Genomic DNA, 15,578 nt, shown 5'->3' on the forward strand with positions numbered 1-15,578 from the left:
TTTGTTGTTGTTAGTTGGTCCTTCATTTAACTACACATATAATGACTATTCCTGGATTCAATGTAAAAATAATTTTGAGTTGTGTTTGTGATTAGCTACAGTGTTGTGAAACGTTCACAGGCCGTTTTTATTTCTTGCGTTAGAAAGCTGCGCGCAACTTTCTGGAGTTTTTAAATAATTCGAAAGGACGGAAAACAAGAACGCGTGTACAGCCACTTCCAATACTTCTACGAACGTTCTGTATCGCATACGTTTGGAAGACAATTAATTTTCTTCAAATAAATTGTTTCTTGATTTGGACATTGCCAATGTGTGGCGGTAGCAGCCAATGAGCGCGGCGCGGGGCGGAGCAACCTCTGAACATGGAGCTCACTGAGGAACTGATGCAGACACACAGCACGCTCAGCATCACACACACACACTCTATGAACTGTGCGATTAACAATCATCTGCCTGTTTGTCTCGATCACCTCGAAATTACAAGTAAGCGTATGTTTTCACTTTTACGCGAATGTCCAGCGTTCCTTATTCTTCATAATGCATGAACTTAGTAGAAAAGCAACTTGGTTTCTTTCTGATCTGTTATAAGCTGTTCCTAAACTGCATGAGTTTATTTCGTTCTGTTGAAAAAAAAGAAAAAGAAATGATATAATTCGAATAATGTGGTTAACCAAACAGCTGCTGGTCCCGATTGAATTACATAGAATACAAATACAGTAAATACATTTTCAAAATTATATTTCAACAAGTCAGTGAGGACCTGAACCTCTTTAGTTAACCACATTCTTAAAAGCATCGTCTTTTGTGTTTAGAAGAAGAAAAGATTTGGAACAAACTTTACAGTGAGAAAATTATGACAGTTGACATTTTTAACTGAAGATATTAATGATTGATCTTGATCTGATGGGCCAAAGGTTAAAACTGTTATATTAAACAAATAAGGATCCATAAATATTTTTGGTATACAGTATCATATTGCAGAGTGATTCATACATTTTAAGTTGGTATTTCTAAGACTTCTGAACAGCAGAGGTATGTGTGTATCCTGTTGAGACTTCTAGAAACTAGAATATTGGTTTATTCTGGTTCTGAAAATCAGGTAATTATGGCAAAACCATAATCAGAATATGACCTTTTTTTTAATTTAAATACTATTAGAATATTCTTGTGCTTATGAGTTCAGTCAGTGTCTTCAACGATTGTGTTATAGGTGCTGGTAAATTTGTAGACTCATCAGCTGTGCAGTTTCCTCCTCATCTCAGAAGCGGTGGGTTTTGTAGGAATGAAAAGAAAGCACCTGCTCTCCTGTGCCTCCTTTCACTGATTTATTTTTTCTCCTCACTTCATTCTCCATTATAACATTCATTGAAATAATGGAAATTGCATTTTTTTTCTAACTTAGGGGAAATCAATATGTGGTTCTGGGGCTTACGCGAGTCAAGCAATCACTTTTCCACACATGAAAGAAGAGCGTTATGCTCATCTGCTCAGGCCTTTGTTAGCCAGAGCTTGTATTAACGTGATTAACTTTGACAGAAGAGACTCTGATAAGATCCATCTCTTCAGAAAACCATTTGTGCTCAATTCTTTCCTTCCTTTTCCCCTCTCTGGTCTTTTTATTAAAGTTATTTCAGGGTAATTTGTAAGAAGTCTTTTATGTTGGATTTCTAAACTGTCTTTGGAGTCACAAGTGTCATCTGATGGAAATCATAAGTATAGAGCAAGTCATTCACAGTTCTAATTAAAGTCTCATATACAGTGTCTGATCAATCATGATGTAATTCCCGATTGGTTTCTCGAGCTGCTGTAATCCTGCACATCTAAATTAAAGGTTACATAAATTGGCAGGGCCAGTTTCATCTCCATTTGACCCATTGATGATCATTTAGAAGTTCTTTTGGAGTGGTAGTTATTTCAGTTCAACCCATAATTCAGTTATTTACGTTTTAGGAGGGTGTATAGAAATCTTTACCACAGAAGTTCAATGCATGCATTTGTTTGATTTTGAGAGAGATGGGTTTTTTGGACTAATGGTTTTGGATTATTGGGTGTAAAGAATGCTGCAGGGTGTTATTTAGTTTTTTGGGGGGCATCAGAGGGTCACAGATATTTTGAAACATCATTTCTGCTTGCAAACAACTTGTCTGGAATAGTTATGGGATATATAGATGGTTTGAATGTATCCCTAGGGAGAGAAGAAAGGCTTTGAATTTTATTTTATTTATATAAAACTCTTTTATCATTATCCAAATTTCAGTTGGCAATGCCCTTGAATCACAAAGCCCTAAGCAGTTGTTTCCTCAGATCTGGTGCTAATAGCAGAATCTAGAGCACCATAATATCTCCCATGATAATCTCAAAATGGTTGCGAATGACTAAAGCTTCATCAAATCACGCGAAAACAGGACAATTACAGATGACTGTATACTTTTTTTTTTTTTTTTTTTTTTTTTTTTAAGAAAACATGCTGATTTAAAAGTAGCCCATTTTGTAGAATATTTAACAGCCTCATTGTGTTCATACTTTTCACATTTTTATTGTATAGGTAACTTTCTGATTTGATTATGCATACTGAATGAATGAGTTCATCCCCAAAATGGATAATTTGATAATTTACTCGCCCTCCAAAACCAAAAAACAAATCCATCAAGATGTAACTTTTTAAACTTTAAAAAAGCTCAAATACGAATCCTCTATTCATAAGAGAAATTTGCACATATCATGGAAAGTTAAAATGCCCTGATAAATGGATTAGTTTCTTTCAAGCGTGCAGCTTTTCACTTCACAAGATATTAATTGATAGACTGGAGTGGTGTGGATTATTGTGATGTTTTTATCAGCTGTTTGAACTCTCATTCTGACGGCACCCATTCACTGCAAAGGATACATTGGTGAGCATGTAATGCTAAGCAACATTTCTCCAAATCTGTGTTGAGGAAAAAACGAATCATCTAATATTCGATGGCATGAAAGTATGTACAATTTCAGCGTATTTTCATTTTTGGGAGAACTATCCCTTTAAGAACCCTGTCAGGTGCCAGGAGCTTTCCAAATGAGCGTATGGCCCAAATGGATGACCTCAGCTCATTCTGTCATTAGAAATCCATCATTACGACCAACAATCTTTTTGCAGTGTCTAGATTATTAAAGGTCAGTATAAGGTTAACGTCAAATGGTCCCAGATCAGCATTAAAAAGTATGCACAGCAGTCTCCTCCAGACACTGCAGCAAGTTGGTGCCTCTTTTGACACAGAGTGGTGCCAGATTTATCTCCCTTCTCGTCTGTCTCATTATACACCCCCTCCTCTCCAACATCCCTCTCCTTTCACCAAATCCAAATGCCACAGATTTCATCAGTTTGCGGAATGTCACTGTATGATAAACTCAAAATGTCACAGCGATGAAATCCTACATGATTAATGTAAGCGAGGTTATGACTTTACAAATACACAGAAAATGTTTTTTATTAGTTTGGATTATTTTCTCAACTGTTATACTATTGAGAAGTTTGCAATCATGAGTTTTATGATATTTGAGACGGTCTCGCTAGACCTTAGAACTCTTCTAGTTTGAGGCATTGCTAATGAATGTGTGGCCAATCATGTTATGTGCTTAAAAAGAAGTAATTGTCATAATATTCCTCTTCAGATGAAATCTACAGAAGTGGATCCGGGGTTATTCACTGACAGCTACTGCAAAGTGTGCAGCGCTCAGCTTATCTCTGAGTCACAGAGAGTCGCCCACTATGAAGTGAGTAACTCACACGTTCACATAAAGCATAAACATTTACTGATACCTGTTCATTTGATCTGCTTTCAATAATGCTCTACGGTCTGCTGCGCACTTTCTTAAATGAGGGCAGATAAGTAGGTTAATTAGGTTTTTGCTGCTAATATTCATATGCAATTAAAAAAGGGGGATGAATTTCACCCGCCATCAATCACGGTATGTAAATAAATTTATTTCTGATGATATCATATACTAGATATGCGTGTAGGTTGATATACAACCTACACAGATATCCCACAATCCTGCCCATAGAAAAGAAAGAAAAACATTGAGGAGATCAGAAATGAGAATTATACCTCAGTTATTTCTTCCGGACAAAAATAAGATTAAATGGATACCAAATGGAGAGTTTGGAGCTTGAATGTGTCGCATTGCTGTCTATGGAGGGTCAGAAAGCTCTCAGATTTCATCAAAAATATCTTAATATGACCTTCACTGAACGAAGCTCTTACAGGTTTGGAACGACATGAGGGTGAGTAATTAACGACAGAATTGTAATTTTTGGGTAAACTTTCCCTTTAAAATGTTGGAGTCTAAAACAGGTTGTTTTGAGGTAATGCAGTAAAATTTAAAACAAGTGCATTCTACATATTTTCTAATGTAATTGATTCCTGTGATAGAAAGCTGAATTTACAGCAAATACATTTTTGGTAATATAATAAGTGTCTTTACTCTCAGTTTTGTTCAATTTAATTCATCCTTGCTGATAAAAAATATTAATTTCTTTCAAAAAAATCTACTTCTTTAACAGTAGTACGTACTCCCTGAGCAATAAGTGTGGTCTTTATATATTTGCTTGGTTAAATCTATAGCACATTTAAATTTGTTCTAAAACAACATTGCCTTGGGAGCCCAAATAAACCCACTTGAACCATCACAGATGCAAGTCACATGACTGATTTCAATTAATACACTAACAGAGCATGAGGGGGTACTCAAATAACCCTCTTTGTGTAAGCATTTTAGTACATTAAAAAAAGTAATTGCTTTTGTTTATTTGCATCAGTTAACGGTTTGCCGATGCATAAACCCCAGTGGAATACACCATTATCTAGATGCATATGGATCACTAGCAGCGCATTGTCAGCACTCTGTCTTTTTAAAACTCTCCCGATTTTTTGCAGCAGCTCTCTATAGGAGCCACATAATTCCTGGCAGTTTCAGAGCTGTTTGCAAAGGCAGGATGCAAGGCAGATAATTACATAGCATTGGAAATCTGCGTTTGTGATTTGTCGGGCCAAGTTCAAAATCTCAGCAAGTCGACAGTTCTCAGAAACAACCAGCTGTTCTTCATTCGCTCCTTTCAGCATGCACTAGTACACAAATAAACCTGAGGAATTAGATATGCCTGTCTTCATATTGCACACCAATCATCCAGGCCTCCAGACCAGCTGGGGCTCATGATATCAGATATGATATCAGTGTTTGTCCAAAAGTGTGACTTTTTGGGTTGAGTGGCCCAGTGGTTTTTGCATGCTTGATAATTGTCTTTACGGTTCTATCTGATGCATCGAATGAGACAGTGGTTGATGACAGCTTCTTACATCATAAGTCATTACCTCAGCCATGAATGGAGATGTCTTAATTAATTTGCCTGTCACTGTCCTGAGGGAACGGAGCCATGTGGTCGACACTTGCGCTGGCTGAGAACCAGCTGTTGCCTTGTTAACCCAATCTAGAGTTTGGTCTTGTCTACAATATCATGTCTCTCATGTTTATGTTAATGATGAGGCTTTCAACATGAGAAGTTCAGATTTTATCTGACCTTCTTGTTGCTTGGTATGATCATGCAGGATAGCTGTTGATACACATGGATTTGCTGCATTCTTGACAGTGTTTCCAAATCATATTTCATATAAGTCATATTTAGAGATTGAAAGGTCAATGTCGGGTTAAACATATTTCTCCAAACAAAGAGTTTGGGATTATTAGTTATCATCAGCATGATTAACAGGACGCTCATTTTAAGTGATTCTGGAAGTTTTTTTTCCACATTTATTTTCTATATACGCATTTCAATATATATATATATATATATATATATATATATATATATATGTATGTATGTTTTTTTATATATATATCAAATATTTAGGAAATTATGTTGACTATGTATAATGTAAAAAAAAATGTAACAGTAAAATGTATAAATTATTTACGGGAAAATTTATTAAAGATGCTAGTATGCTTTTTTTATTTTTTATTTTTTGTGAAATACTATCAAAGTTACAACATTAAGATTTTTTGTAGCGAAAATACACTGCAAAAAAAAAAAAAAAAAAAAGCGGTCCTAACACACACAGAAAAAAACAAGGCAACCTATCGCACTCAACTTAAGTTAACTCTACTAGCAACCGACAACTCAAAAACTTAAGTTCAGCTAATGAATAAAAGGCAGTCTACTGAAAGTTAAAAGATCTGTCACAGCAACCAACGATTTTGAATACTAATCTTTTTTAACAATCCTCTTTCTTTTAGATTTGTTTATTTTAAAAGCCTTCTACATAAAATGGGTAGTATTTGTCTCTTAAAACTAAAGGCAAACATTTATGCTTAAAGACAAATGTTTTTACAAAGTTGCAATGAGATGCACACATACGATACCTCAGCACATGATTCTCAAACACGGTGAGGATCAACAAATTTGAAATCAGTAAAAATATGAACTCGGATCCACATGACAGCTAACCGACAGTGCCAAAAGCAGCATAAATTAAGCCATTAAAAATTAAAACGATGATAATACTACTAATAATACTAAAATATAATAATAAATAATACTAAAATAATACTTTTTAGGAGACTCAATTATGTGGTTAGTAATGTTTTTTGTGAGTGCACACACACAGTCACTAGAGGGATTTTTTTTTCTCCTGATTCCTTGTTAACAGCGACTGCTGGATCTTTCTTCATGCGTGTAGTGTTGTGCAGTTTTTCAGTTAAAAACTTTCTATAAAAGCAGTGACAACCTCAAAGCTTATGTTGGTTTAGGTTTATATTGTTATTGCTGAAAATAATGAAAATGAACGAGAGCTGCACTTACAGAACTCTACAGTTGGGCACCATAGCCATGCATCATAAAACATTCAGTTTCCCCCATTACAACGCAGTGCTTGCACTCTTTCTTTCTCCTCCTGGAATTCAGAAAACAAAGCCCTGAGGTGCAAGCTTGTTATTGTCATCTGGTTGGTGCTATAATGAGGACGGTAGAGAGAGTTTGCTGGAGAGAGAGCGATGAGGCTGTGTGGTCATGCATTTAATGAGACCGATCCGTGGGCCATCACCCCGCTGAGGAGAGTCGAGTTTACTAGAACATACAAAGCCAAAACCAGCCCTAGACGGTTCGCTTATCACTCCAGAATAGACAGTTAGGGGTCAATGAAAAACATTTATCAGAAGCGCCTAACTGGGATGTTGTGGCGTCACTGGGTAAATGCATTCAGAAAACTCAGTTTGATCTATTGAGGATCAGATAACTTAAAGTAAAGACCTGATATTGTGTCAGTGGTTTGAAATGATCAGATCAAGATAGGAGCCGCCTCATGGCTGACTGAACACAACTTGATGTTTTCAAGAGTGTCCCGGGTCAATTAGCACCTCGCTGCTCTATTTCCAAGCTCCTCACAGAGGTGAAAATGGGATATCCATGCTTCAGAGAGGTCTGACACAGGGTCTGCTTGACTAAATACACACAGCTTTAGTAATAGTGTTTACAAAAGTATTGAAATCGTCCCAAACCTGATATTTTTCAAGCTGAACGTTCACACTACTGTTTCCCATACAATGAAAATGAATATGAGCTAAAAAGAGCACCATAAACATATGCAATGACTTGAGAAAATGAACTACTTATCCCACAAATAACTGCAAATCACATTAAAATTACTTAAAATAAGAGCAATTATGGTAAACTAGAAAAATGTTGCGAAATTTACTGAAAGTCATTCATTGTAAGTGTAAAATACCATATATATTTTAGTACTCAAACACATGCAGTTATAAACTTAAATGAAAAGAAAATATTTAGTTGAATGTTCATGCTGCTGTTTTCCATACAGTGGAAATGAATATGAGTCAAGATAAAGTCATTCATACTACAGGTTTGGAGGCGAAAAGGACAATAAACTATTCCTTTAATGTCTGATGCTTCATCTTACTGTCTTTTAGATTCCCAAAAACCTTTGTCTTACAGGCATCTACGAATCTGCTACAAATCATTTTAGTTTAAGTTGGCTTAAAAGGTGAAATAACTCCACATTACTTTACTGTTTTGGGGCAGAGATCTCTCTGGTTGGTTGATAATGGATTGAAGGACCCCCTGTGAGAATTCCTCTTTCACTGCTCATATCGCTGACCATTCATCTGCTGCACAACAATCAATATGGACCTTTATCCACCCACCAGAGCGATCGCTCACAGAGTGGAGCATATAAAGCTCTGAGAAACAAAAGCACTGGCCCATAATCTTGTTCCTGTAGCTCTGATGAGAATCGTTTGGGCTCCTGACATCACTAGTTTGATAATCAATACCGAGTTGTTGTTTTTTTGTTAACACTTGAATGTAACTGGCTCTTTGTGAACGCATCTCTCATATACCATCCAATCGTTTTCTTGCAGAGTCGAAAGCATGCAAACAAAGTTCGTCTCTATTACATGTTACACCCGGTGGATGGTGGCTGTCCTGCAAAGAAACTTCGAACTGACAATGTAAGTGAAGAAACACACTTGCATATGGCCATTTAATGTAAATACATTCATATTAATAGATGGTTATGCTATTTGTATTAAAGGTAGATAAGAGAAAAAATACTATTACCCATTGCAAGCCACTTTCCTTTTTAACAATTGAAGCTGGCAGTTTCATTACTCAGTCAAGGAACCCATATGTAACTACCACAGGAAAACCATTTCATGTCCGCAACATATTGATTGACATGAATGACCTACTCGTCCGAGTTATAACTTCTGCCCAGTCCCACATCTCTCACATTTCAGGCTATCATTGGGATGTAGTGATGAAGTGGATCTTTTAGGAGTACGAAGAATGACCCAGTCCATTTTGTGACATGTTTCACATGACAAGCTATCACTTTATATCACACATGGCTCGGTTGTGGTTTGGACTGCTGAAAGTCTAGAGGTCATAATGGTTATATTTGTAACATTCTTGCCTAAGGTTTTGTTCTTAGGGAACTGTTACCTACCAAAGCAACTTGCATAAAAACATAATACAATCTTGTTTATTATTTTACTAATATGTTGAAAGAAACATTTGGACTGGCTTTTTGCTCTGTTACAGGTTGCAATTTATTCTGGCCTCTTAGATAGGAAGAAGCTGTGTGACTGGATTATTTTTTTATATAACATAAAATATAATAATATAAATAATCATTTAATAACATGGTTAAAAAAAATATTTTAATTACAATATTTACATCAATAATCAGTTAAATATAAATATTATTTTTGTCATATTATAAAAATAGTTTAAATTAAATCAGAATAGAATAGAATAATGACGCCAGTATTAAATGTTTTAATTTGTAGACATAGATTTATTTTGATAAATAATTTTTACATTGTATCGCACATGGTTAAAATTTAGACTAGAATATAATATTATATATAGTATATAAAAAGAAATCAGTTGAATTAAATTTAAATAATATTTGCATTGAACAATATTGTTTACATTTCATTTATAATATGTGACCCTGGCCCACACTCTTAAGTAACACGGTATATTTGTAACAGTAGCCAACAATACATTGTATGGGTCAAAATTATAGATTTTTCTTTTATGCCAAAAATGTTTGTAAAATGTTCTACTGTAAATATATCAAAACATAATGTTTGATTAGTAATATGCTTTGCTACGGACTTCATTTGGACAACTTTAAAGGTGATTTTCTTAATATTTAGATTTCTTTGCACCTTCAGATTCCAGATTTTCTAATAGTTGTACTGTATCTCATCCAAAAATTGTCCGATCCTAACAAAACATACATGAATGGAAAGCCTATTCAGCTTTCAGATGATGTTATAAATCTTCATTCAAAAGATTTGACCCTTATGACTGGTTTTGTGTTCCAGGGTCACATATAATTAATACCACATTTTTAATAAAAAAATTATACATTCATTTGGTATTATTTATCAATTTATTACTGAATATTTTCATGTGATTGTCATATAGTCAGTCATGATGGGAAAGATTGGAGGACCACCTTTATCAAAGCACAAAGCACTCTGATCATATAGTTGAGGGTTATATTACAGAAACACAGTCGTGGTTGCCAGTTCACAACATTTTACACCTGATCCATGTGATAATTCCAGCTTTATGAGGGAATGTCAGAACTGTTCCACCGGGAACAAAGGGTGTTGTGGGGTGCAGATGGCAATACAGACTGCTGTTTTTTATTCAGTTAAATATAATCATTGCTTGCACCTGTGTTTTACCTTAGTTTTTCCCCTCTTTCATGAACTTTGCTCAGTCTTGTGATGGCATCCGTGTGGTTGCCTCGAGCCCAACTGTAGAAAACCTTTTCCTCTGATATAAATCTTGATAACACCAAATCAGCATTAGATAACGCTTGACTATTTTAACCAAAAACAAACCAAAAACATCTGAGGCTCTGCTCATGCTGTATTTCTAGGTTTTGTCTCCCAATGTAAACTTGTTTAAGATGCCATGTTTGTTGTGTGTTGACGCAGTTGGCAATATTAAAAATCCCCCTGAAATTAAACGGGTTGCTGTGATGCGTTTCCAGCCAAGGTCAATGTCTAAACAGATCTTTTCGGTTTGGCTGGATTTTGATGAGGTCTTTCCCCTCGGGAGAGTAAATAAAGACATTATGGCGTGTCAGGAGAGGAATAACAAGAAGCAGAATGAGTGGACACAGATCGATGCCTGTGGCAGAAAAGACAGATTTCAGTTCAAAGCGCAAGGCTTACAGAACAATTAAAGCTCAGAAAGTCAATCAGGGTCTCATCACTTAATGTTTAACGGAAACATTTCATGCAAAAAACCATGAAACTGCAGTTTACTTTTCAGGCAAGAAAGGATAAATGTGACCCTGGATCACAAAACCATAAATTGAGATGCATACATCATCTGAAAGCTGAATAAGCTTTCCATTGTTGTATGGTTTGTTATGATAGAACAATATTTGGCTGAGATACAACTATTTGAAAATCTGGAATCTGAGGGTGGAAAAAAGAGTCCAGATGAAGTCCTTAGCAATGCATACTACTAACAAACATTATGTTTTGATATATTTATGGTATACATTTGATATATATTTGATATATGGTATATATTTGATATATTTTTGGTAGTAAATGTACAAAATATCTTCATGTAACATGATCTTAACTTAATAATGATTTTTGCCATAAAAGAAAAATTGATAATTTTAACCCATACAATGTACTATTGGCTATTCAACAATACAGGGTAACAAATTTAGATTTCTTGACATAAATGAGTTCATAGGTTGAGTTCCAATGTTTTTTGGAGTCAAATTCATCGACTCATCTATAAACACGAACCTGCTCTAGCTCTGCACGTTTATTGCATGACATTGACCTAGCAATGCCATATATATGTGTGTGTGTGTGTGTGTGTGTGTGTGTATGTGTGTGTGTGTGTGTGTGTGTGTGTGTGTGTGTGTGTGTGTGTGTGTGTGTGTGTACTGTGTATATTTATTATGTGTATACTGTATATAAATACACACATACTGTATAGTATGTCATTAGAAAATATTTACATGTTTATACATTTATATATTCATATTCACACACACACAAACACACACACACACACACAAACACACACACACACACACACACACACACACACACACACACACACACACACACACATATATATATATATATATATATATATAACATATATTTCTTAAATATATACATGCACGTGTTTGTATTCATGTATACTGTACATAATAAATATTAAAGTATACACATATATTATGTAAACAAAAACTTTTATTCTGAATGCGATTATGATTAATTGTTTGACAGCACTATATATATTACTATAGTATACTATATACACTGTAGACACTATATATTCATATATTTGCGTTGCTAATATATATTTTTAAGTACATTTAGAGAAACATATTTTTTGTTTTAACTACTTGTATTTCATGAACTATATTTTTGGGAATTCGTAACATATTTTTTATCTATATATTAATATTGCTCACTCAAAAGCTTCAGTGTAGTTATCTACATGCAGTGTATCTAATGACTTGTTCAAAGAGTAGTTTAATTGCACTTTAAATAATGATTAGCTTTTAGCTTTGCGATTTAAAGTTTCAAAGAAACTTCACCCAACAGCACTCAGAGCCAATATCAGTCAATATGTGAATCTCAGAGTGGTTGCATCAGAGCAGGAAGTAGAATATACGGTACACCATTCTTAGAAGTTTTTAAATTACTTCTCCACAGCGCGACCCACATCTGCCAATTTGATAGCCAAATTTTATATCTTCCTCTTAAAGTTATAATAACACATTTGCTTCATAAATCATCCTGTTCTCCTGTATTATTAGCTGATGGTGATAAATGGTCCTGGTTACAGGATATCAGAGTATGTGTCTGCTTCTGCGTCATCCCAGGGCAGTGCGGAGGGGGACGTGGACAAGAACAAGTGCTGCACACTGTGCAATATGTCATTCACTTCGGCGGTGGTGGCCCAGTCGCACTACCAGGGCAAGATCCATGCCAAGAGACTCAGGCTACTGCTGGGGGAGCCACCTGCCATCACATCTAAAGGTAGGAGGTGCTGATCTAAGATCAGGTTCACACTGTCTAAATCACATTATTTAAAGGCCTGGCTGTTCCCACGTCAGTATTCATACTTAAATGAGTTTTACGTGTATATGACGTCCTAAGCAGCCAGTGGGAAAGTGACCTGTTCAACCATGGATGGACTCTGAATATGAGATAATGAGGCAATTATTATTGAGAATGAGTTCATTATTATTAATGCTCAATCTGTTATGTATTACTGATGTTTGATGAGGTATGGTATGATATATGATATGATTGCTGTTCACAGTTAAGAGTATGGGGATTTAAAAAAATCCCTAAACCTACATTTTAAATTGCTTGTTAATGCAAATATGTAATCAGCCAATCATATGGCAGCAACTCAATGCATTTAGGCTTGTATATCAAGACCAGTGTTGGGAAGGATATTTTGAAACAGTAGGTTACAGATTACAAGATACCCTATGTAAAATATAACAAATAGTGTAACTGTAATGTTACTGATTACTTTTTGATTACTTTTCTAAGATTATAATAATTGAAATTTGTTAAATTGAGGTTAAATACAGATTTAAAATCAAAACAAGAAATAGTTCAGTAGCTATGATACTGTTTTTGAATCAAATCTTCAGGAAATATATATTTTTTATATACTGTATGACAGGACAAATAAAGCATATACAACTCAAATAGAAAATCAAACAGTAATAATACATTTTTGTTTTCGTTTTGATGATTAGAGCTTACAGTTCATGAAAGTAAAAAATCCAATATCTCAAAATATTACAATATGTACATTTGAGTTTCATTAAATTACCTTCCCTAAAGTATAATTTCAGAGTGTCTCTTGTTATTTGAAACCACAATAATGGGAAGACTGCTGACTTGGCAATAGTCCACAAGACAATCATTTACCCCCTCCACAAAGAGGGTGAGTCACAGAAGGTCATTACTGAAAGGGGTGGCTTTCACAGAGTGCTTTATCAAAGCATATTAAATGCAAAGTTGACTGGAAGGAAGAAATTGAGTAGGAAAAAGTGCACAAGCAACAGGGATTACCGCAAGCTTGAGAATACTGTCAAGCAAAGCTGATTTAAACAACTTGTCCAAAGTCAATGCAGCAATCTATCAGGAGATTTTGGAGCACATTATGCTTTCTTCTGCACTTTATGCTTTTATCTGACAAGGTTTATGGAGATGCTGAATTCCTTTTCCAGCAGGAGTCTAGCATTTGCCCACAGTGCCTGCACTTGCCCCAAATCTACTTTCAAGTGGTTTGCTGACCCTGATATTACTGTGCTTAATTGGCCAGCCAACATGCCTGACCTGAACTACATATGCAGTCTATGGGATATTTTCAAGAGAAAGATGAGAAACATTTAATCCATCAATACAGACAAGCTGAATGCTCAGTAGTGCCTCAGCAGAGCCACAGGCTGATCGCTTCCATGCCACACCTCACTGATGCTGGAGGTTGTGCTAAAGGAGCTCCGACCCAGTATTAAGTGCATAAATTAACATTCTTTAAAGAACTTGAACTTTTCTGTTTTGCAAATGCCTTTTTTCATGATCTTAGGAAATATTTTAAGTGTTATTTATATAATAATAATGTGTTAGACTTTCATGAGCTATAAGCTTTAATCATCATAAAATTAAAACAAAAAACTTTTGAAACGTTTAACTTTACATGCAATGAATCTAGAATATGTTTATGTAACTTTTTCACGATATTCAGATTTTTTTGAGATCCACTTGTATGTGTGTGGATGTGTGTGTGAAAATATTCAGATATAGTTAATATTTTTCTAAGTAACTAATTTAATAAAAAAAAAAATCTCAGTAACTAATTGATTACAGTTACATTTATTTTGTAACTAAATTACGTAACACCGTTAGTTACATGTAACTAGTTACTCCACAACACTGATCAAGACAATCTGCTGAAGTTCAAACCAAGCATCAGAATTGGAAAGAAAATAAATCAGCTGACTTTAAATTAAGCAGATGGGCTACAGCAGCAGAAGAGCACACTGAATGCCATTCCCATCAGCTTAGAACAGAAAACTAAGGATATTTAGTTTGCACACACTCATTAAAATTGGACAATAGAAGATCGTGAAAAGGATGCCAGGTCTGATAAGTCTTGATTTCTGCTGCAACATTTGTATAGTAGGGTCAGAATTTGATGTAAACAACATGAAACCTGGATCCGTCCCGCTTTGTATCCCTGGTTCAGGCTTATGTTGGTGGTGGGATATTTTTTTATCTTGGCACACTTTGGCGCCCTTAGTACAAGTTATGCATCGTTTATACACTATAGCTTGAGTAAGGTTGCTGACCATGTCCATCCCTTTATGACTACAGTGTAACTATCTAGTGGTGGCTACTTCTAGCTGGATAATATGCCATCTCAAAGAGCTCCTTGCTCATTGAACACAATGATTACACTTTACTCAAATGGCCTCCACAGTCACCAGATCTGAATCTAATAGAGCAGCTTTGGGATGAGGTGGAACAGGAGATTTGCATCATAGATGTGCAGCCGACAAATCTGCAACAACAACATAAACAAGGAAACATGCTATCATGTCAATAAGGACCAAGATCTCTGAAGAATGATTCCAGCACCTTGTTGAATGCCAGGCATGCAATGAAGAATTAAGGCAGTTCTGAAGGCAAGAGGTGGTACTGGCAAGGCGATTTGATGGCCTTGTAACTCCCTACAACACAGTTGCATGATAAATTTGCATGGGGACACACCACTTACATTTTCAGAAAATGTAAAAAAAAAAACCTTGCAACTGCAGTTACAGGTAGATGTCCTGTTTTTAATTCACTCGTATGCAAGTACATTAGGCATATTAGAGGTTTATGTTCTCAAGGCTTTCGCTTGTGGCATGTTTATGATAAGAGCAGGGCCTTTAGCAGGAACAAAACATCACTGACTCACTTAGCATGCATAATTGCGTGTGGCCAAGACACCT

General features: G+C 35.4%; 1 protein-coding gene across 2 annotated transcripts in view; it reads left to right on the forward strand.

Annotated features, from left to right (window-relative positions):
* The first annotated feature begins 386 nt into the window (after positions 1-386).
* The window catches only part of LOC113109785 (zinc finger matrin-type protein 4-like), a 28,457-nt gene continuing 13,265 nt past the window's right edge, over positions 387-15,578 (forward strand). Inside the window, exons 1-4 of one of the 2 annotated variants that reach the window (XM_026273546.1) lie at positions 387-483; positions 3,649-3,750; positions 8,407-8,496; positions 12,441-12,597. In XM_026273546.1, the coding sequence (XP_026129331.1) occupies positions 3,649-3,750; positions 8,407-8,496; positions 12,441-12,597 (349 nt within the window). In that variant the 5' untranslated portion in view covers positions 387-483. The remainder of the gene's footprint in view (positions 484-3,648; positions 3,751-8,406; positions 8,497-12,440; positions 12,598-15,578) is intronic. The other variant, XM_026273547.1, reaches the window with a different exon arrangement.

Source organism: Carassius auratus, chromosome 10 (assembly GCF_003368295.1).
Source record: "Carassius auratus strain Wakin chromosome 10, ASM336829v1, whole genome shotgun sequence".
Lineage (NCBI taxonomy): Eukaryota > Metazoa > Chordata > Actinopteri > Cypriniformes > Cyprinidae > Carassius > Carassius auratus.